At 43.2% G+C, this 22,002-nt stretch overlaps 1 protein-coding gene across 8 annotated transcripts in view; it reads right to left on the bottom strand.

Moving 5' to 3' along the window:
- Positions 1–22,002, bottom strand: part of LOC135550975 (AF4/FMR2 family member 4-like) — a 28,197-nt gene that overhangs the window by 3,335 nt on the left and 2,860 nt on the right. The window contains exons 1-19 of one of the 8 annotated variants that reach the window (XM_064982295.1): positions 15,410–15,611; positions 12,942–13,087; positions 10,194–10,320; positions 5,639–6,358; positions 5,412–5,456; positions 5,218–5,304; positions 4,857–4,890; positions 4,666–4,732; positions 4,333–4,431; positions 3,991–4,144; positions 2,955–3,821; positions 2,589–2,674; positions 2,230–2,482; positions 1,844–1,941; positions 1,497–1,560; positions 873–1,009; positions 568–639; positions 353–446; positions 131–174 (exon numbers count right to left, since the gene is read on the bottom strand). In XM_064982295.1, the coding sequence (XP_064838367.1) occupies positions 131–174; positions 353–446; positions 568–639; positions 873–1,009; positions 1,497–1,560; positions 1,844–1,941; positions 2,230–2,482; positions 2,589–2,674; positions 2,955–3,821; positions 3,991–4,144; positions 4,333–4,431; positions 4,666–4,732; positions 4,857–4,890; positions 5,218–5,304; positions 5,412–5,456; positions 5,639–6,358; positions 10,194–10,316 (3,044 nt within the window). In that variant the 5' untranslated portion in view covers positions 10,317–10,320; positions 12,942–13,087; positions 15,410–15,611. Of the gene's footprint in view, positions 1–130; positions 175–352; positions 447–567; positions 640–872; positions 1,010–1,496; positions 1,561–1,843; positions 1,942–2,229; positions 2,483–2,588; positions 2,675–2,954; positions 3,822–3,990; positions 4,145–4,332; positions 4,432–4,665; positions 4,733–4,856; positions 4,891–5,217; positions 5,305–5,411; positions 5,457–5,638; positions 6,359–10,193; positions 10,342–12,941; positions 13,088–15,409; positions 15,612–17,042; positions 17,161–22,002 lie in introns of those variants that run through there. The other 7 variants (XM_064982296.1, XM_064982298.1, XM_064982297.1 and 4 more) reach the window with 7 other exon arrangements.

The following is a 22,002-nucleotide window of genomic DNA, read 5'->3' on the forward strand; positions in this document are numbered from 1 at the left end:
AGCGGGGGAATCGCAACCGCTCAAAAACAGATGATTCAGACCATTACGTCTAGACCATTAATTGACAAGTGAAATACATTGAAGAAGACTGTTAGTCTCAAGACAGCATACAACTAATGAAATGTCTTACCTTCCCATTCCAGGAGAGGGAGCTTGGGTGTTGCTCAAGGAATTCTGAAAAACAAATTGAAATGCAGAACAAACATTTGCCATTTGTTAAACAAATATAAGCAATGCAAATTGACTATCATTCTGCTCATCCATACAACACTTCATTCAAGGAACACACATTTCAAGTGACAATATCACAATTCCAATATCACAATTCCTTGCACCAAGGAAAATAAATTACCTTCAGATGCTCTGTGAGTGTTTTAGAGTATTTCAGTGCACTCTCTTTTCTCAGCTTGAACAGTCGCAGGTAGAGGAGGGACTGGCAACGCAGGCTGGAGTGGCAGGGAGAGATGGATGAATGAGCATAAGCAGTGACTCAATGAGCAGGGGAACATCGACGCTCCAGTCCAGACACTAAATGGAATCTATCAAGCTATGAGTCAGGACACCTACCACAACACAGCTAGCCGTTTGTCTGCTGACGTAGCGTCTGGGGCCATGTAGCTCTTTAACTTCATAGTGTACCTGAGAAAACACACACACACAACGAGAGACCTTAAAGACCGGTTCCCAGCATTCTAAGGTTTCATAATAATAATAATAATAACGTTAATACTGTAAATTCTGTGAATAATTTGCCCATTTATGCAATGCTGGGTCTATGGTGTCTATGAAATGTAATTGCTACCATGAAGATATTTGCTATTTGATACTGAAATGATGTCGTTAAAACATGTTGTAGAGAAGTTTGTTCTTACTTGATGAGCTCCACGGTCTCGGCATACATGGGGAAGGGGGACTTAGCCTCCTGGGCACTCTTCTCCAACGCATTTCCACACTCGATAAAGGACACCACAGCATCCAGGTAGTACACAGCCTTCTCAAACCGGTCCATCTGCACACAGGAACACCACACATTATGAAAACTGGCTCTTAAGCAACTGATTCTCTCTCACTCGAATTTGGGACAGTTAGTAGCAAGAGGAATGCTTCATGACCAGTGCTTGTGATGAAATTAAAATGTTGGTTGTCTTGAAATATCATTATGTAGATTTCAAAAATGTTTAATGGGTTCCCTGAATAGTGTAGAATAGGATGAGACCGCATCCAGTCCCCCAATAAGGGCAGTGAGATGCACTTAGGCATCTGATGATAATCCCCAGGGTGCACTATTGATACCAAGTGTGGAGGATTATAACTACTCCAGCTGCTCCACTTTCAGTAGATGATGTAAAAGCACTACACAGTAAAACCATTGTAACTGTTCCGATTTCACAGCGTGTGCAAAATAATGACTAAATTCCCAAGCTTTTCGTGGAAAAACAGAAAGCACACTCTTGGTTTCACATAACATACTGTATACGTATGCAATCATTTCTTACCAGAGCATCTGCGTTGTGTTTCAGTTTCTTGGCCTCTTGTAAGTAGTGATCGGCAGAGTGAATCCTGAAACAAAACAGGTTGGCCCGTCAGCTTTTGCAATTATTTCCTGTACTTTGAAAAATGACATAAAAATTAAATACTCCCCCCCCTAACTATTCCAATAGACTCTACGAACAACACAGCAATATATATAGGCGGGGGGGGGTGAAGATACTAGGCCATGTTAAGCGGCCTGTTTTATTTACACATCCCAGGGGCTTCACATCAAAGGCAGCCCTATAACTACAGCTCTACACACTGGCTAACAGCAGGTTATCCACAGTGGAGAGGAGGCGGCTCTTCTTACCTGTCCTCAAACACCAATTTTGACCTCAGGGCCTTTGAGCCGTCCGAGGAGAGTGGTGGCACAGCAACCTGGTTATCAGAGCCCTTTGAGGATTTCTCCTGCAGAGACAACAAAAAAGTTTATAATCCTATAAGGGATATTTTATATGACCATATAACAAATCATGCAGTGGTGAAAGTGGTGAGCTACAAATGTCATATTTGTGTCCTTCCCAAATGTATTTGGAGGGCATGGCAGCGGGTGGACATTTTGTGCGAGATTTGAGCCATCTTAATACTCAGTTCAGCTGGTAACGGGCACTCCAGTGACATGTACGCACATTTGTATAAAATGGTGACTAGTAGAGCAAGACAGTGGGACAGACATCTAGACTGACACACACAGACCTTTCCCTCCCTGGTGCTCCTGGCCTGCTTGTCCCCGCCTTTTGTGTGTTTGGAAGTGGAGCTGCTCTTGGTGCTGTGGCCTCCCTCCTTGCCGCTGCTGGCCCCGCTGGACAGGGAGGTGGATGACTGGCTGACCGTCCGCTTGCGGCTCTGATGCTCCGCCTTGGGCGTCCTCTGCAGCCCTCCTGACCCTGATATGGAGGGAGAGGGCACCGGCTCCTCCTTCACCTTGGCATCCATGACCCTCTTAGACCTGGTGTGGGTGTTTATCAATGATACCATTCAATGATACCATTCAATGTTCACAATGTTGGAGTTTAAAAGTTAACGTGATGTTTTGTTTGGATGAAAATACTGACTCTTTGCTGCTGGTCTTGTGGTGAGATGAGGATTTGTCTTCAAGTCTGGACTTCTTGCTATCAGACTTGGTGTTCTCGTCTTCATTCTAAGTTGATTAACAGAGGAGAGGAAAGGATGATTTATTGTGGGTGCATTTGAAAGGCTGTAAAATAGATAGATATGGTACTAGACTGGGTATCAGCTGAACATGTAATATCACATCACTCTCCAAACTGCAGCTTATAAACTGCAGAAAGACAGCCAAAAGTAATTGACATTCAAGCTTAACGTACCCTGTCATAGCAATCTTTTTCACCAATTTGCATAGTAAACCAAAGTCAAGTCAAAATATGACATGAATAGCAGTGTGCTGTGGCAGGACATACCTTGTGTTTCCTCTTGCCCTTACTGGAGATCCTCTCAGAGGGCAGCTTCTGGAAGTCCTTGCTGTCTCTGTCCACGGAGCAGTCCCTCTCTACTTTGGGCTCTACTAGGTCTTTGTAAGGCCGTCCAGGGACACGGGAGAGCAGGGTCAGGTCAATCTTCACCATGAGCCCCTGCTGCTGCCTGACGGGGAAGCGGTCGTCTGGGTCGCTGAGAGGAGAGAGCAGCTCTTTCTCTTCCATAGGCGAGAACACACACACTGGAGTCCTGATGCTCTCTGTGTACTTGGGGGTCTGCGACAACGAGGGAATGCTGTCGTTCTCCTCCGATTCTGAGGAGGAAGAGTCCGTGTCCACAAACTTCCTGGACTTCTTGATGGGCGCCTTGCTCTTGCGCTTGTCAACAGCCGGTCTGGGTGAGGACTTGGGCTCCTTCTTGATGTTGGGTTTGCGGGAGCCTTTAGTGGCGGCTTTGGGCCGATGGGGAGGGATCTCTGGAGCAGGTTCACTCTCCACCCTTAGCCCTCCTTTAGGCTCCTCCACCACAGGGGGCTTCTCAGACTTTTTGGGCTGTTTTTTACCCACTGTCCTGCGCTGGCCTGCACCACCCTCGCTCTGAGCCGGGGATTTCTGCCGGCCACGGCCGCTCTCGGAACCCTTCTGTGCTGCTCTCAGGTCTCTGCTAGGTGTGGGCACCCCTGAGTCCTTAGACCCTCCCTGCCCGCTGTATCCCCGGCCTGAGCTCTGGTCCCGCCCCTCCTTTTTGTACTTGGTAGGTACATTATTGTCCACTGGGGAGGCCGGAGAGAACTGCTTAGCTTTCTTGAACCAGTTGTCCAACTGCCATTTATTGGCGGTGGCTGGTTCAGGCTGTGAGGAGAAGTGTGGAGATAAGACTGGGATCTACAAAAGCATATTCTGCACTCCTCAACAGGTCAGCTGCAAGAAGATAATTGTACTGAGCAGGAACAATTGTCATTGGTTATTAATAATGATAGGTCAAAGGGAAGAGAGTAGTTAAGGGTCTGAGCAGGCCTACCTCTGGTGATGCAGGGCGAGGTGGCTCATTGGCCTCGCTGTCCGTGGAACTGCTCTCGCTCTCACTGTCTGATCCAGAGCTGCTCTCTGAGCCACTGTGACTGCTCGAGTCGTCCCGCGAGTGCTCTGCTCCTTCGCTGTTATTACTGTTGTTACTGTGGGACAGAGACACGCAGTTAGTTAGTGGACAGCAAGCTGGGGCTGTTCTTGTGAAGGCATCATCCGTTAGTAGTTACACATTAAAATAGTTAGCTATTCTTCTAGCATTTCTTTTAAGTTCTGAGTGGGGAGAATCATATCAACAATGTGAGCTCCAATGGGTCTCAGTCTGAGAAGCCACTACCTTGCCGATGCGTTTCTGGAAGCGTTTTTGGCCGAGTCATGTTCTCCATCACTGTCCTCATCACTGCTGAGCTTCAGGTCATCTTCCAGCAGAACATTACTGGAACATTACAAGGCCGTGTATGTTACACATTAACACCAAGTATGGCTTCTTTATCACACAAACAACTATTGGGAGAAATAAGCAATAAAGCTCCTATTCTGTGTCCCTCAATGCTTGCGAGTCTATGTCAAAGGCATGAAAAGACAAAGTGCTTGGAGGGAGAAACTGTCACCTGTCTGGATCATTAAGCAGCTAACCATAATGTTCAGGGAGAAGGGGAGGGACACTCACTTGGCCTGATCCCCGTCGCATGGTGCTGCCTTGGACTGGTGGCTGCTCGACGTTTTGGTTTGTCTCTCTGGAGGTGAGGAAGGGTGAGATGAGAACTCTTGAGCATTACGACAATGGTGAAATCAACCTGTATCCAGAGGTTCAAGATGCGAGAGACTTATCTTGTATGTAAAGTCCTGAGCAATACTTACTGTGTGCACCTGGAAAACTTGCATGCTGAGTGTCCTAAATGTGAGACATGGTCAAGAAATGTTTAGATTATACAGAGACATTATAAGTCAAATAAACTACACTGCTCAATTATATTACAAAACAGCTGTTTATTGATTGTGCTATAGTGTTAAACTATTTACCATTTATATATAGAGCATTCCAATATACACCCCCCCTCGCCCAAAAGAAATCCATGAAAAAATTTATTTGACTTATTGTACCAATGACAAGGTCAAAAATAGTGCCGGCTGAATTCAGATTTTTGCAAGAGATGGAAATTCTCATATTTGAATAATCCTCAACCTCTGTACGTCACTAAGGCCTGCTCTGCAGTCTGACCTTGGAAGGGAATGAAAACTTTGAAGGCTCCGTTTTACAGGGGGTGTGGATGGCTGTCAAAGGAGGGGGCCAGGACTGAGTCATTTCCTGGAGGTAAAAATAGAAAAGGTAAAAGTGAATACCTTAATGACTTGGGTGAAAAGAAAAACTTGCATTTCTTACAATACATGTTATCATCTGAAAAACATACCTACCTTTAAAATCTCATCAACACAATTAGCATCCCCAGTCATGGGACCCTAAAAATAACAAAGATCATACCACTGTAAGAAAAGTTTTTTAAAAATGGCTTGTAAAACAACTGTTAGTGTGTCATCTTTCATCTTGTAAATGATTATGTGGCATGCTAACATAATTACATTGTAATGAAACAAGTTTTATTCTGTAGAATGTTCTACTCAGTCTAGTTCTGTGGTTTTACCTCAACAGGCTGCGAGGGGATCTTGAGCTTGGAGAGCGAGGCCTTGCCGTTAGACTTCATCTCCCCCATGGTGCTGCTGTGGGACTGGCCGCTGTACATCTCTGACGAGGTCTTGGGCTCCACAGTCTCCTGGCCATCCATGGGGCGCACATAGGCTGTGGGCTTCTGTAGCATGGAGCTGGGCTTGGACATAAGCGAAGGGGGGAAGGCCTGGCTGGAGTGCGAGCCGCTGGGGAAGGACGTGTGCACACGCGATGGGGAGTCCCAGTTGGCCTCGCGCTCGCGCGGTGACTTGGAGCGGTAGCGCTCTTTGCCGTGGTGCTCAGCGCCCAGTGAACGGGAGTGACTGGAGCTCAGGGAGCCCTTGGCTGGGCTGGACGTGTGGGACTTGGAGTGTTCTGAGCCATGCTTACTGGACTTCTTGTGTTCCCGCTCGTGTCTTTGGCTACTCCTGCTACCGCTGTGGCTGCCCTGGAGGCTGGATCTCTTGGAGGACTGGGAGGACGAGGTGCTGGCCGCTGGGCCTACTGGAGTCCATTTACTGTTCTGGCCACTGCCTCGCTGCTCCCCAAATAGAGACTGGCCCGACTTCTCCTCGGAGGATGAGCCTGAGGGTTTGCCACCGAGTTTTGGAATTGTGTCTCCGATAGGTTCCTTCATCTCGTCGTAGTTTCCAAGCATACTCTGGATACGACTGGACAGTTTATCTTCTTTGCTGGACTGCACAGACAAAAACAGAGAGAGAAAGAGAGAGGATCACCTTCAGGACAGCAGTTAAGGCCTTGAATTAATTTACGTAGTCAAATACAGTGCCTTTGGAAAGTATTCAGACCCTTTGACTTTTCCACATTTTGTTAGATTACAGCATTATTCTAAAATGTATTAATTTGTTGTTTCCCCTCATCAAGCTACACACACCCAATAATGACAAAGCAAAAACAGGTTTAGGCATTTTTTTGCAAATTTATATAAAAATATCACATTTACCTAAGTATTCAGACCCTTACTCAGTACTTTGTTGAAGTACCTTTGGCAGCGATTATAGCCACGAGGCTTTTTGGGTATGACACTATAAGCTTGGCACACCTGTATTTGGCAAGTGTCTCCTATTCTTCTCTGAAGATCCTCTCCAGCTCTGTCAAGTTGGATGGGGAGTGTTGCTCCACAGCTATTTTCAGGTCTCTTCAGAGACGTTCGACCGGGTCAAGTTTGAGTTCTGGCTGGGCCGCTCAAAGACATTGAGGCTTGTCCCGAAGCCTCTCCTGAGTTGCCTTGGCTGTGTGCTTAGGGTCATTGTTCTGTTGAAAGGTGAAACTTCGCCCCAGTCAGATATTGTGCGCTCTGGAGCAGGTTATCACCAAGGATCTTGCTTCGTTCATCTTTGCCTCCCTGCTGCTGAAAAACATCCCCACAACATGATGCTGCCACCACCATGCTCCACCGTAGGGATGGTGTCAGGTTTCCTCCAGACGTGACGCTTGGCATTCAGGCCAAATAGTTCAATGTTGGTTTCATCAGACCAGAGAATCTTGTTTCTCATGGTCTTCAAGTCTTACGGTGCCTTTTGGCAAACTCCAAGCGGGCTGTCAGTTGCCTTTTTACTGAAGAATGGCTTTCGTCTGGCCACTACCATAAAGGCCTCATTGGTGGAGTGCAGGAGAGATGGTTGTCCTTCTGGAAGGTTCTCCAATCTCTGCAGAGGAACTCTAGAGCTCTGTCAGAGTGACCATCAGGTTCTTGGTCACCTCTCACTAAGGCCCTTCTCCCCAGACTGCTCAGCTCTAGGAAGTGTCTTGGTGGTTCCAAACTTCTTCCATTTAAGAATGGAGGCCACTGTGTTCTTGGGGACCTTCAATACTGCAGACATTTTTTGGTACCCTTCCCCAGATCTGGGACTCCAATCAAGAAACATTGCAAAGATGTAAGGCTATATAAATACATTTGATTTGATGATCAATGGAAACAGGGTGCACCAGAGCTCAATTTTGAGTCTCATTCAAAGGGTCTGAATAGTTATGCAAATAAAGCATCTGTTTTTTATTTTTAATACATTTGCAAACATTTCTAATAAACTGTTTTTGCTTTGTCATTAAGAGGGATGTGTGAAGATTGCTGAGGATTTATTTTTATTTAATCCATTTTAGAATAAGGCTTTAACAAAATGTGGAAAAAGTCAAGGGGTCTGAATACTTCCCGAAGGCACTGCACATGAATGAAATATGCTACCCAAACGTATTTATTGTGGCAAAACTAATTACGAATAACCCTTTTTTTTCTTTTGAGGCAAGAGATCCTGTTTCATCAATATTGAAGAGAGCCCTATCAACTAATCAAACAAGGGATGATTGGCTTATTCAGTCGCCTCACGACCATTGGGGTCCATCTGCATAGAGAGATAAGGCCTTTCCATGGCTACACTAGAGGTTAATCAATCACTCCCACTACAGATGACAAGAGGTAAACCACAGAGTGTGGCGCATTTCCAATTTCATATGGGGGCCCCAAACCAATTCTTTCTGACACATACAAGCTGCGGGGTGAGAAAAAAGCCAATATCTGTAACAGGAAATGTAAGAACACGTGCTACACAGAGCTTGTCTGACATGGATGGGAAGACAGCACTTGTGAGGAAAGGAGAAAAGATCCCATTCACACTAGTGATTGGGGGTTGCCTTGCAATATGTTGTTTGTGTACAATGCTTAAGTGTGCCACCATGCAAGGCCTACACTTTAATAGAAGGGCTTTTGGTAGCAAACAAAAAAGCAAAAAAGGTCACATCTAACCTTTTCTTTTACAATTCATGCACCAGTTTTAAAAAGACATTTACAAAGTGCTCAGGAGATCACTTCAAAAATGATATCATCAGAGAGCAATATACTTCAAAGAGAAAAGCAACAGGCCTAAAGTCATTCTACAATGACATTTAAGATCAGCATTTTTCTTCTGACTGGGGAACGCTGAGCTGCATCTGTTCTAGCAGTGTAAAAATGTAAAATGTAAAACTTCAGTGGCAGCTTTGTTAAATGGATCTTTAAAGTAAGAGCCATGGAATTTAGGAGGACAAAGTAAACTAATTTTACTTGACCATGAATACTACTGGTCACGACTCATGTCACTTAACTCTCTAGAAAATACCACAAAGTGGCATTCTACTGCCCAGATGAGAAGATGGGAGTTTAAGTTAGCCAGTTGATGTTTCCCATTTCTATATTACATGCCTCATTTTGTAACGGCATGGGTAAACAGTGAACCTGGGGCTATAAAAACTGCTGAACACAACACGGCTGCCATGGTTGTCTACGGATGACGGTGGGAGAGCCACTTCCCTGGGTCCTATTCTTAAAATCGGCAAATCAGCTGCTTACCTTTCACTATGTGGAGGCAAAAGACTTGGCTTTCCAGGTAGGACTCACCTTTCCATTTGCTACCTGTCAGGATGCATTCCAAGCCGTCCTTCATGGGTCCTCTAGCTAAGAGAGGAGCCACTAATCTCTGTTTAAATCTGGTTAGTGGCAAAGATTAGACTCAGCCAGAGGCTGAAATAATAGAGTTGGCGGGTTGAGAGCTCTGGCCCACATCAGTGCTCATGGTGAACGTGCATCCCTAAACCAACTTTACTGTTGTTTAGTTCAGTGGTTCCCAACCAGGGGTACTAGGTCCCCTGGAGATACTTGAGAAGAATCATCATCAAGCCAATAGGCTTACTGGTCAAAATGCACATGGGGGGGGGGGGGTTCTTCAGGGGTACTATGGACAGAACAAAATTAAGTTGGTGGTACAGTAACCTAAAAAGGTTGGGAACCAGTGGTTTAGTTGACTACAGAGGCCTGGTAAGCATCAACATCAATAAGTGTTTGGTCTACTACTGAACCGCGATATGATAGGGCACTGTGCCATACACGCATCCTACAGTTATCAGTATGCAGGTCCCCTTTACATGTGGACTGTTTATTGCCCACAATTACCTAGCAATTTGATGGGACAAAAGGGGCTAGGGGGTTATGCAGTTACCTCAGGCTCTTTTGTGAGGAGGAGTAAGGAAGGAAAGACGAACTAAAAAGGGCCTCAGCCAGCGAGGGCAGGACACCTCAGCCAGCGAGGGCTGGACACCTCAGCCAGCGAGGGCTGGACACCTCAGCCAGCGAGGGCTGGACACCTCAGCCAGCGAGGGCTGGACACCTCAGCCAGCGAGGGCTGGACACCTCAGCCAGCGAGGGCTGGACACCTCAGCCAGCGAGGGCTGGACACCTCAGCCAGCGAGGGCTGGGCCTTAAATTCCCCCTGAGCAGCAAGCAACAGCCCTGGGCCCACATTACCTGCAGCTGATGCAGTTCCCCTAAACAATGCACTTACCTCACTCTCTCCCTGCCACTGTTCAGATATTAAAAACAAGTAGGGTCTTCTCTGTTTTAAAAAGAGTTATCAATCAATGAATCCTGCAAATCAATCATAGAATAAAGCGAATACTTAGACTATAGGAGAAACAAAAGTCTGAACTCCAATAGTTAACTAAATGACAGAAGCAAAACAAAATGAATAACAAAATAAACTTACAACTTTATAAGGTTCAGGAAAGAGAGGGGAGTGAGCTGGAAAGGCCTCTCCTCCCTGCTGGATTTCTTGATTTCGCCTTTCTCTTTCTTTCATACGGAGCACATTCCGGTCTTCACGGTTCATGTTGCTAACAACAGAGACACAGTCACTAAGCGTGGAGAAGAGAAAATGGCAGCTTCCAAATACTTCTGTCTACATGAAAAAACACCAAGTGACACTGCAGAGTACACAAAGAAATACTGACACAACTTAGGGGAAGGGCATGTTCCAAATGGCTTAAAAGGGGACTAGAACATCTAAACAAGTCTATAGAGTTATTACAATGATTCATGGTGATCAAAAGGATACCATTTGTTATGGTATATGTTGGAACAACTGTGGGACAGAGATAACACAGTTAAGTCAATAGAATGAATGAAATTAGCATTTGAACAGCTAGGCTTTCTTAACTACCCACTTCAATTTTCTACAGTACATAACCCACCCTCCAATATATCAAGCCAATAAAAATATACAACAAATCATAATTTCATGTTGTTCGTCATATGTCTTCATCTATAGCAGTACAGTAGATAATATTTCTGATGGCATGTGAAAACAAGCTTTTGGCCATTATACGCAGCAGGTAGCCTTGCGGTTAAGAGCATTGGGCCAGTAAGCGAAAGGTGTCTTGTTCGAATTCCTGAGCTGACTAGGTGAAAAATCTGTTGATGTGCCCTTGAGCAAGGCACTTAACCCTAATCGCTTTGGATAGGAGCATCTGCTAAATGAAAAAAATAATAATGTACAATGTATGTGGCCAAAAGACATTCTGCCAGCAGGACCATCAACATAATTTCTACTAACGGCTGGTAAATCATCACTGCAAGAATCCCAGGGAAAACATGTACACATTCTAATCCTGAGTTCTATTATTGTGGTTTAAAAAAAATCCTTCTACGAGAGATAAGGTGTGGCAGGCATCACCTGAAAAGTGGGATCCATTAGAGATCTCCATGAAGTTAACTTTAAGGTTCGTTTGTAGTTTCCCAAAAATATGCCCACACTTTGACATACGCAGGCCTACCCTGGCCTCTCTGTTGCAGTGAAGAGAAGAACAATGATTTAAGGAGTGATGACAGTAAGATTACCCTGTCCCCCAACTCCACTAAAAACACAGCACGTGTGCTGTTGAACTGTTTCCTGGTTAGACTAGGCTACATAAGGCCTATGGCAATTCCCTGACTGCTCAATACACTATACGCTACAGGGTTGAGTCATCATTGAAAGCAGATGGTTTTATACCTTCCATTAACCATACATGTCAGGAACGGGAAGTGTCAAAAGTCAGAACTGGTACAGTCATTAAACTGCTTCTTTACAATGGCCACCATTAAAACAAAATGTATACCATTCAGTATCATCAACACATTCGACCCCATCATGTGGCCTTTTAGCGTATGGTCCGAATAATGGGGAGCACGGTAAATAAAAACCTACCAACGTTTTCCCAAAGACCTTCAGATAAGGAGCAGGTGTTGCCTAACTAAAAGGATTCAGAAAATGATGAGGGAATACTGTCATTAGTATTTATAGACGCATACTACTCATTTACTCAGTGGGACAAAGCTGACTGATCAGATATACAAATGTCCTGGCCCTCAGTAAAAGCTCCCCTCAATATTCATCCCATTTAAATGACCTGCTGTATATTTTGAGGCAAGTGGGGGCTTAAAGAAAATTATCTGGAGAGCATTAACAACCCTACTACGGGTTTCAATGGCACCTGTGCATTCCTGTGTGCCGGCTAAGTACCCCAAGGCTCAATCCTATGCCCCAAGCTCGTCTCAATTTACATCAACAACATAGCTCAGGCAGTAGGAAGCTCTCATCCGTTTATATGCAGATACAGTCTCATACTCAGCTGGCCCCTCCACAGATTTTGTGTTAAACGTGTCCCACAAGCTTTCTCTGGCCTTAACCTTGTTCTGGACACCTCCAAAACAATGATCATGTGGTTTGGTAAGAAGAATGCCCCCCAGAGGTAGTAATCACAGGTCTGATTACTACCTCTGAGGGTTTAGAGCCTGAGGTAGTCACCTCATAAAGGTACTTGGGAGTATGGCTAGATGGTACACTGTCCTTATCTCAGCACATATCAAAGCTGCAGGCTAAGGTTAAATCTAGACTTGGTTTCCTCTATCGTGATCACTCCTCATTCACCCCAGCTGTCAAACTAACCCTGATTTAGATGACCATCCTACCCATGTTCGATTACAGATATGTAATTTATAGATCGGCAGGTCAGGGTGCTCTCGAGCGGCTAGATGTTCTTTACCATTTGGCCATCAGATTTGCCATCAATGCTCCTTATAGGACACATCACTGAACTCTATACTCCTCTGTAAACTGGTCATCTCTGTATACCAGTCGCAAGTCCCAGTGGTTGTTTATAAAACCCTCTTAGGCCTCACTCCTCCAGATCTGAGATATCTACTGCAGCCCTCATCCTCCACATACAACACCCGTTCTGCCAGTCACATTCTGTTAAAGGTCCCCAAAGCACATCCCTGGGTCGCTCCTCTTCAGTTCACTGCAGATAGCGACTGGAACAAGCTGCAACAAACACTCAAACTAGACAGTTTTATCTCAATCTCTTCATTCAAAGACTAAAATCATGGACACTCTTAATGACAGTCGTAGCTGCTTCACGTGATGGATTGTTGTCTCTAGCTTCTTGCCTTTTTCTGTTCCCAATAATGTTTGTACCATGTTTTGTGCTGCTGCCATGCTGTTGTTGTCTTAGGTCTCTACGTAGTGTTGTGGTGTCTCTCGTCGTGATGTGTGTTTAATCCCAGCCCCCATCCCCGCAGGATGCCTTTTGGTAGGCCGTCATTTTTTCTTAACTGACTTGCCTAGTTAAAGATTAAATAAAAAAATAAATTAAATACCGGTAATCAACAAGCCATTAAAATACATGACACTAGAATGAGGCCTTACAATTAACTTTGACTTATGTTTAGCATGTCAGTTGTCAAGTTAAGATATTGGACTTTCAAAAAGCAGTGTTACTTGCCGCCTCATGATGATGTGGCAAGTGACACTTCGCTTCTTGAAAGTCTAATATCTTAAAAACCTCACTGTTGACATGCCAAACACTTTGGGACCGTATCAACAATGAAACAAAAACAGAAATATAGTTTGAGTGGATTTTTCCTTTAAATTGAAACTGGGCCAGTAGAGGCTGCTGAGGGGAGGACAGCTCATAGTAATGGCTGGAATGGAGTCAATGGAATGGTAAAGCACATCAAAAACATGGTTTCCATGTGGTTGATAACAGTCCGTTGACTCCATTCCAGCCATTATTATGAGCCGTCCTCCCCTCAGCCGCCTCCACTAAACAACACACTGTAGCAATACATGGACCAGCTTAATCTGATCTATACTGAACAAAAATACAAAACGCAACATGTAAAGTGTTGGTCCCATGTCTCATGGGTTGAAATAAAACATCCCAGAAATTTTCCATAAGCACAAAAAGCTTTTTTCTCTCAAATTACAGGCACACGTGTTTACATCCCCGTTGGTGAGCATTTCTCCTTTGCCAATATATTCCATCCACCTGACAGGTGTAGCATATCAAGAAGCTGATTAAACAGCATGATCATTACACAGGTGCACCTTGTGCTGGGGACAATAAAAGGCTACTTTAAAATGTTCCGTTTTGTCACACAACACCACAGATGTCTCAAGTTGAGGGAGTGTGCAATTGGGATGCTGACTGCAGGAATGTCCAACGGAGCTGTTGCCAGAGAATTTAATGTTAATTTCTCTACCATAAGCCGCCTCCAACATGGTTTTAGATGATTTGGCAGTACATCCAACCGGCCTAACAATCGCAGACCACATGTATGGCATCGTGTGGGTGAGCAGTTTTCTGATGTCAACGTTATGAACAGAGTGCCCCATGGTGGCGGTGGGGTTATGGTATGGGCAGGCAAAAGCTAGAGACAACGAACATTTTATTTTATCGATGGCAATATGAATGCACAGAGATACCGTAGCAAGATCCTGAGGCCCATTTTCGTGCCCTTCATCTGCCGCCATCACCTCATGTTTCACCATGATAACGCACGGGACCATGTCACAATTCTGGTTCTGTACACAATTCCTGGAAGCTGAAAATGTCCCAGTTCTCCCATGGCCTGCATACTCAGACATTACACCCATTGAGCATGTTTGGGGTGTTCAAGCTCAACATTTACAACAGCGTGTTCCAGTTCCTGCCAATATCCAGCAACTTCGCACAGCCATTGAAGAGGAGTTGGACAACATTCCACAGGCCACAATCAAAAGCCTGATCAACTCTATGCGACAGAGATGAGTCTCCCTACATAAGGTAAATTGTGGTTACACCAGATACTGACTGGTTTTATATCTACCTTCCTGTTCCTAGTCATGTGAAGATTAGGGCAAAATGAAATCATTTCAATTGACTGATTTCCTTATATGAACTGTAACACAGCAAAATCTTTGAAATTGTTGCATATTGTGCTTATATTTTTGTTCAGTATATATTACTAATACTGCTACCAAACATGAAAGACTATACCTGCCCGAATGTGTTACCTTGAAAAGGTTCCTTATTATACTCATATTTTAGTACTGATTAAAAAAATTAAAAAAAGCTGTGCTACCAAACAAATTAGTAGAAAGGAATGGATTGATGGCAAGGCTACAAAAACCAGTGCCACAATTAGGCTACCCATAAAAACAACAATGGTAAAATACATTTTTCACAAAATCCTACAATACATTGCCAAATACACAACCATGTGTTGTCCCCCAATTTAGATAGGAATTTGAAGAGGCCAAGCAAAATGCTTTCATACCAACCTCAGTAGCTAACTGTATACATTACTTGAGCATGCAAAATCCAGGTCGAGTTGGGTTGAAATATTAACTTGGGGGGGTAGAATACCTACTGTACTGGTAATAAGGCTTCCTGAACTCACTTCTATATGACAAACCGATACACTAACAGGTGTCTGAAGACCATGAGTTTAGGGCCATGCTTCTTTGAGAAACTGACAATTCCACCCTTCATATCGCCAACTATCACAATTTGATAATGAAGTTTGGTGACAGTCTGACTTGCACAACAGCTAGACAAACTCTCTTCACAGGAAATGTAGATGGAAAACCAACAAGAGAAACCAACCAGTTGTGTTGCTTACCCTGACAGAAGCAACAGGGCGCAAACCACTGAAACATTAGAAAGGGGATTCAGTGAAACTCCGGGGGATTCAGAAGTGTTGTCATGCTCTGCCAGTCTGCTCTCTGGTAGTATTCCTTTAACGAGGAGACGTTCTCAAAACTGGGTTTCCTGATCTACAGCGGACATTACAGTAATTCCTTGGAGTAGAGATAAATCTGACTCAGGGAGAGGGAGGTTACTGCTAGTTCACGGGAGATACCACCCTGCCGAACAGCGGGTGTGCCAAAGGCAGGGGACAATAGGTGAAGTTGAAAGGAGGCTCTGTGTGTGAGAGAGATGGGGGGTTGCCTGCATGAGTGCACAATGTGTCATACACTCCTGTAGGTGTTTGAGATATATATATACATATATATAAAATTGGGATAAATGAGTTTTAATGCAGTAACGCAAAATAGTACTGACAAGAGGTTACGGGTCTTTGTAAGTGTTAATTAAGGAAATAATTTTAACAGAGAATAATTCTTACAAGATGGAATGACATGCCTATCACTGTGCTAGGACAAGATCATCAAGTGTGCCTTTACATCACAAGCCCAGCAGTAGACCAGAAGAGAAAAAAACAGCCCTTCTAAACTAATTCATCTAATCTAAACAAAATCAATAAGAGTAAAAAGACAATCAAAGGAAGATGAATAGACAGGAGCAAAACATACGCCTGGGTCTAAAATAGTGGAACAATCACGTTAGTGAATGTCTTAGCCTACACTTTAGGAGGAAAAATATGGAAAGTGTCAACAGTTAAGAGAACAGCAACCTCTTCCTGGAAAATGGAACAGTCCATTTAGTTCCATAGAAGGATATGTTATGCCATTGAGCCTCACCTCTTTGTGATGTCATGACTGAGGATGCCAAAGCCAACCAAAGTCTGTTTTCCCATCAACAAACTCCCTCCCCCACTATGCCCTGGAGCACTGGGTAAACTAGCAGCAATGTTTAAAGTAGGGCCCATTATCTACTAGTAGATGGGTCAGCCCTGCTCAAAACCCACTTCAGGCATTTCCAAGACAGACACTTTTTATCAGCAATATGACAACAAAGGCCTAAAATCCAGAAGTGTAAAAAATAAAAAATGTTTCACCTTTATTTAACCAGGTAAGCTAGTTGAGAACAAGTTCTCATTTGCAACTGCGACCTGGCCAAGATAAAGCATAGCAGTTCGACACACACAACAACACAGAGATACACGTGGAATGAACAAAACATAGTCAATAATACAGTAGAGAAAAAGAAAAAACAAAGTCTATATACAGTGAGTGCAAATAAGGTCAAAATAAGAGAGTTAAAACCTCTAGTGACTCCCCATCCCGCATGCGGGAGTGTAATCATCGCCTGACACTAATTAGCATAACGCAATGGACATAAATATCCCTAGAAAATATTCCTATTCATGAAAATCACTAATGAAATATATTGAGACACAGCTTAGCCTTTTATTAATCACCCGATCATCTCAGATTTTCAAAATATGCTTTACAACCAAAGCTAGACAAGCATGTGTAAATTTATCAATAGCCTAGCATAGCATTATGTCCAGCTAGCAGCAGGTAACTTTGTCACGGAAATCAGAAAAGCAATCAAATTAAATTGTTTACCTTTGATGAGCTTCGGATGTTTTCACTCACGAGACTCCCAGTTAGATAGCAAATGTTCCTTTTTTCCAAAAATATTATTTTTGTAGGCGAAATAGCTCCGTTTGTTCTTCACGTTTGGCTGAGAAATCACCCGGAAATTGCAGTCACGAAAAATATTCCAAATTAGCTCCATAATACCAACAGAAACATAGCAAACGTTGTTTATAATCAATCCTCAAGGTGTTTTTCAAATATCTATTCGATAATATATCCATCGGGACAATTGGTTTTTCAGTAGGACCGATTAGAGTAATGGCTACCTCTGTATTTTACACGAGAATCTCTCTGGGAGCATCAGGTGACCACTTGCGCAATGTAGCCACTTACGGGTATTCTTCAACATAAATAAGTAAAACTACGTCACAATGCTGTAGACACCTTCGGGAATACGGAGAAAGAGTAATCTGGTTGATAGCCAATTCACTGCTCAATAGTGACTCATTGGAACGCAGCGCTTTCAAAACAGGAGACACTTCCGGATTGGATTATTCTCAGGCTTTCACCTGCAACATCAGTTCTGTTATACTCACAGACAATATTTTTACAGTTTTGGAAACTTTAGAGTGTTTTCTATCCTAAGCTGTCTATTATATGCATATTCTAGCATCTTGTCCTGACAAAATATCCCGTTTAAAACGGGAACATTTTTCTTCACAAAAATGAAAATACTGCCCCCTAGTCACAACAGGTTTTAAGGCAACAAATTTAAGGCAGAGACTTGTAGATAACCTGTAGCCAGTGGGTTTGGCAACGAGTATGAAGCGAGGGCCAGCCAACGAGAGCGTACAGGTCGCAGTATATGGGGCTTTGGTGACAAAACAGATGGCACTGTGATAGACTACATCCAGTTTATTGAGTAGAGTGTTGGAGGCTATTTTATAGATGATGAAGTTAGGGATCGGTAGGATGGTCAGTTTTACGAGGGTATGTTTGGCAGCACAAGTGAAGGAAGCTTTGTTGCGAAATAGGAAGCCGATTCTAGAAGGGCTCATTGAGATTTGAAAGCTTCTACGTATGAGTGCATTTCAAACTAATTTGGGATTATAATTGGATTTTAAGGCTCTTATGAATGTCCTGCTTAATAGGTTTGTGTCAACATTGCAAATCAACCGCATTATACTTTTAAAAAACACTTCAACCAATAAAATGGCTCTTTGGCTAGCTTTCGCTACAGCCTGGATCAGTGAGCGTTAGCATACTAGCTAACTGCTGCTGCATCCAAAACAGTTATTTTGCAAAGATCAGAACCAAATATAATCTTAGCGACATTCAAGCAAGAATCAAAACATAATTGTAAGTGTATGAGAACCCCAAAAAGTTATTTTGTTTCGAAGTATCAAAAAATGTAAATCTAGGCTGTTGAATGGGCACAAATGGCGATTGCTTTATATTTGACATTTTAGTCATTTAGCCGACTCTCCTATCCAGAGCGACTTAAGAGGAGCAATTAGGGTTGAGTGCCTTGCTCAAGGGCACATCGGATTTTTCACCTAGTCAGTTCGGGGATTCAAACCAGCAACGTTAGAGTTACTTGCCCAACGCTCTTAAACGCTAGGCTACCTGCCGCCTTCTTACTGCCGCCAAGAATCACTTGCATCTGTGTCTCGTGTACGTGAAAAGGGTCTATAGCTGACACCTAGTCAACTTTAGCCTGATCCCAGTTCTGTTTGTTTTTGCCCACTCCATTGCTCATTGTCAAGCCAAGGCAGCCTGAAAATGAAATTCCTGGAAAACCGTTAGAGACGACAACAGCTGAAATCTGAGGATACCACTCAACTGTGCGCAGCAGGATGTGTGCCACTCTCCGAATGGAAACACTAGGCCTAAGTGGACATTAATGACTTGAGCAAATCCATTAACACAGCTTGGGAAATACTATTTCCAATGCTTTAAATATAAAACTTAAGGTGGACAGTCAGAAGCAGTTTGGGCGAGTCAATTGTTCGTAGGACTTTATCCTGCTAACTGTTCCATTATGTCCGAACAGAATTTGGTAAAAGGGTTTTTATGTACTCTGCGCCATTGGCTTGGAACGCCTTAATAAATACTTTTAAACTGGAAGAACTTGTCCCGATTGTTTTTAAAATCATTGATGAAGGGTTGAGGCTGATTCCCTGACCTGTCAATGTTCTTAATTTGCTGTTATGATTTTTTTTATACTCTTGTGTATTTAATGTTTTTTTACTCAATGACCTGTAGTTTTTCATGTTGTTCATCTGTAATTGTGTAATGACTTGGTGCTGCCTATCTTGTCCAGGACGCTCTTGAAAAAGAAATTTCAAATCTCAACGAGCCCTTCCTGGTTAAATATAATGGTAAATATAAATATGCTTATACATCCAATGGATTTAAAAAATATATAAGATTGGCCCATTTCAAAATGGTAAAGGGGAAGTAAGATCATTCTTAACCCTTCAAATAATGCCAAGCTTTTTCTTACTAACATATTGATAAAAGCTATCCTAGTTTTAAGTCGATTATGTAAGTAACGCCGTCTTAAATGTAGCTGAGAGTTCATGGCAATGTGTTTTAGAAGACCCTCAAACTTTTACAGATGCAAGGTGACTGTAGGTTTTTGAATATCTATTTAAAATATTAGCAAATCTTATTAGACAAAGACAACCAGAGAAACATACAGCAGGGAGTTCCAATATGATCAGAAAACTAGACAAGTTATATACACTGCTCAAAAAAATAAAGGGAACACTTAAACTACACAATGTAACTCCAAGTCAATCACACTTCTGTGAAATCAAACTGTCCACTTAGGAAGCAACACTGATTGACAATAAATTTCACATGCTGTTGTGCAAATGGAATAGACAACAGGTGGATATTATAGGCAATTAGCAAGACACCCCCAATAAAGGAGTGGTTCTGCAGGTGGTGACCACAGACCACTTCTCAGTTCCTATGCTTCCTGGCTGATGTTTTGGTCACTTTTGAATGCTGGCGGTGCTTTCACTCTAGTGGTAGCATGTGACGGCGTCTACAACCCACACAAGTGGCTCAGGTAGTGCAGCTCATCCAGGATGGCACATCAATGCGAGCTGTGGCAAGAAGGTTTGCTGTGTCTGTCAGCGGTGTCCAGAGCATGGAGGCGCTACCAGGAGACAGGCCAGTACATCAGGAGACGTGGAGGAGGCCATAGGAGGACAACAACCCAGCAAAAGGACCGCCACCTCCGCCTTTGTGCAAGGAGGAGCAGGAGGAGCACTGCCAGAGCCCTGCAAAATGACCTCCAGCAGGCCACAAATGTGCATGTGTCTGCTCAAACGGTCAGAAACAGACTCCATGAGGGCCCAACGTCCACCGGTGGGGGATGTGCTTACAGTATTTCCATTGATAATGTGTGATTTTGTTGTCAGCACATTCAACTATGTAAAGAAAAAAGTATTTAATAAGAATATTTCATTCATTCAGATCTAGGATGTGTTATTTTAGTGTTCCCTTTATTTTTTTGAGCAGTGTAGATAGATAGCTAGCTGAAAACGACTGGCCATAATTAATTTTATTAGTCACCTCCGGGATCCTACTTGAAAACATCACAGATAAGCCATTTCCAGTTTTGCTAATCGTTCATCAGTCAATAGACATGAAATCACACAATTACACAAACTGTGTAGGACATCAAATACTTCATAATAACAACCCAAATGTTACGTGGCAAAGTTGCCCTTTAACAAAACCCACCTCTGATTGTTCTTGTTATTTCACTAAACAGACAGCTCAAACAAGCCTTATCTAGCCAGAGACAACATGTCACATTTGAACATAAAGTAGTAGGCCTAGACTTTATGATGTAGCTTGCATGATATGCTGTCATACAACTTTATTGTATCCAGAGTCCAAAAGAACAAATGCTGCATCATGGGCTGGTGAGCTCATGAAGCAATGAGCAGCATATGTTTTGCTGTGACCGGAAAAGCCCTTATGAAGCAGCTGATGGCTTATTAGTTTAACCAAGAGCTTGCCATTGGTGATGTAAGGGCCTCAACCTACTATCCTATGACTAGCCTACAGTATGCAGCATAAAACCAATTGACAAGGCTAGATTGTTCGTAAAATGCACAGTGTAGAAAACATTGTTCCAAGGCCGTCATTGAAAATAAGAATTTGTTCTTAACTGACTTGCCTAGTTAAATAAAGGTAAATAATTAGAAACAACTGCTTAATATTGAGTTGCATCCCACCCTTTTGCCCTCAGAACAGCCTCAACTACTCTAGGCATGGACTCCACAATGTGTCAAAAGCGTTCCACAGGGATGCTGGCACATGTTGACTACAACGCTTCCCACAGTTGTGTCAAGTTAGCTGGATGTCCTTTGGGTGGTGGACCATTTCTGATGCACATGAGAAACGGTTGAGCATGAAAAACCCAACAATTTTGCATATCTTGACACCTGGCAACAACTACAATAACCCGTTCAAAAGCCACTTAAATATTTTGTCTTGCCCATTCACCCTCTGAATCGCATAAACACACAATCCATGTCTCAATTGTCTTAAGGCTTAACACTCCTTCTTTAACTGCCCTTCTCCCCTTCAGTGACATCAATAAGGGATCAGACTAACCAGGTGAATGCTGTAATGGAAAGAGCAGGTGTTCCTAATGATTTGTACATGAATATAAACTAGTCTGACTAAAAATAAAGAAGCCCTATGCACAGCAATGCATCTAGGTTGAGGTGCTGGTTTTGGTAGGAATATATATATATATATATTTTTTTAAAGAGTCTGACTAATAGTCGAGTCTGAATACTTTAGAGACGGGGGTTTGAAGCTGCTTTTTTGCTGTCACCCGGTATGCCAAATCTGCAGTTTCATCAACCCTTGACTGCAATCAAATCGAATCTGACAGGTGTAGACTAATATGATGGCCAAGCCAGCTCTGCATGTGTGCATGTGGAATTTGTCTATA

Source organism: Oncorhynchus masou, chromosome 12 (genome assembly GCF_036934945.1).
Source record: "Oncorhynchus masou masou isolate Uvic2021 chromosome 12, UVic_Omas_1.1, whole genome shotgun sequence".
Classification (NCBI taxonomy): Eukaryota; Metazoa; Chordata; class Actinopteri; order Salmoniformes; family Salmonidae; genus Oncorhynchus; species Oncorhynchus masou.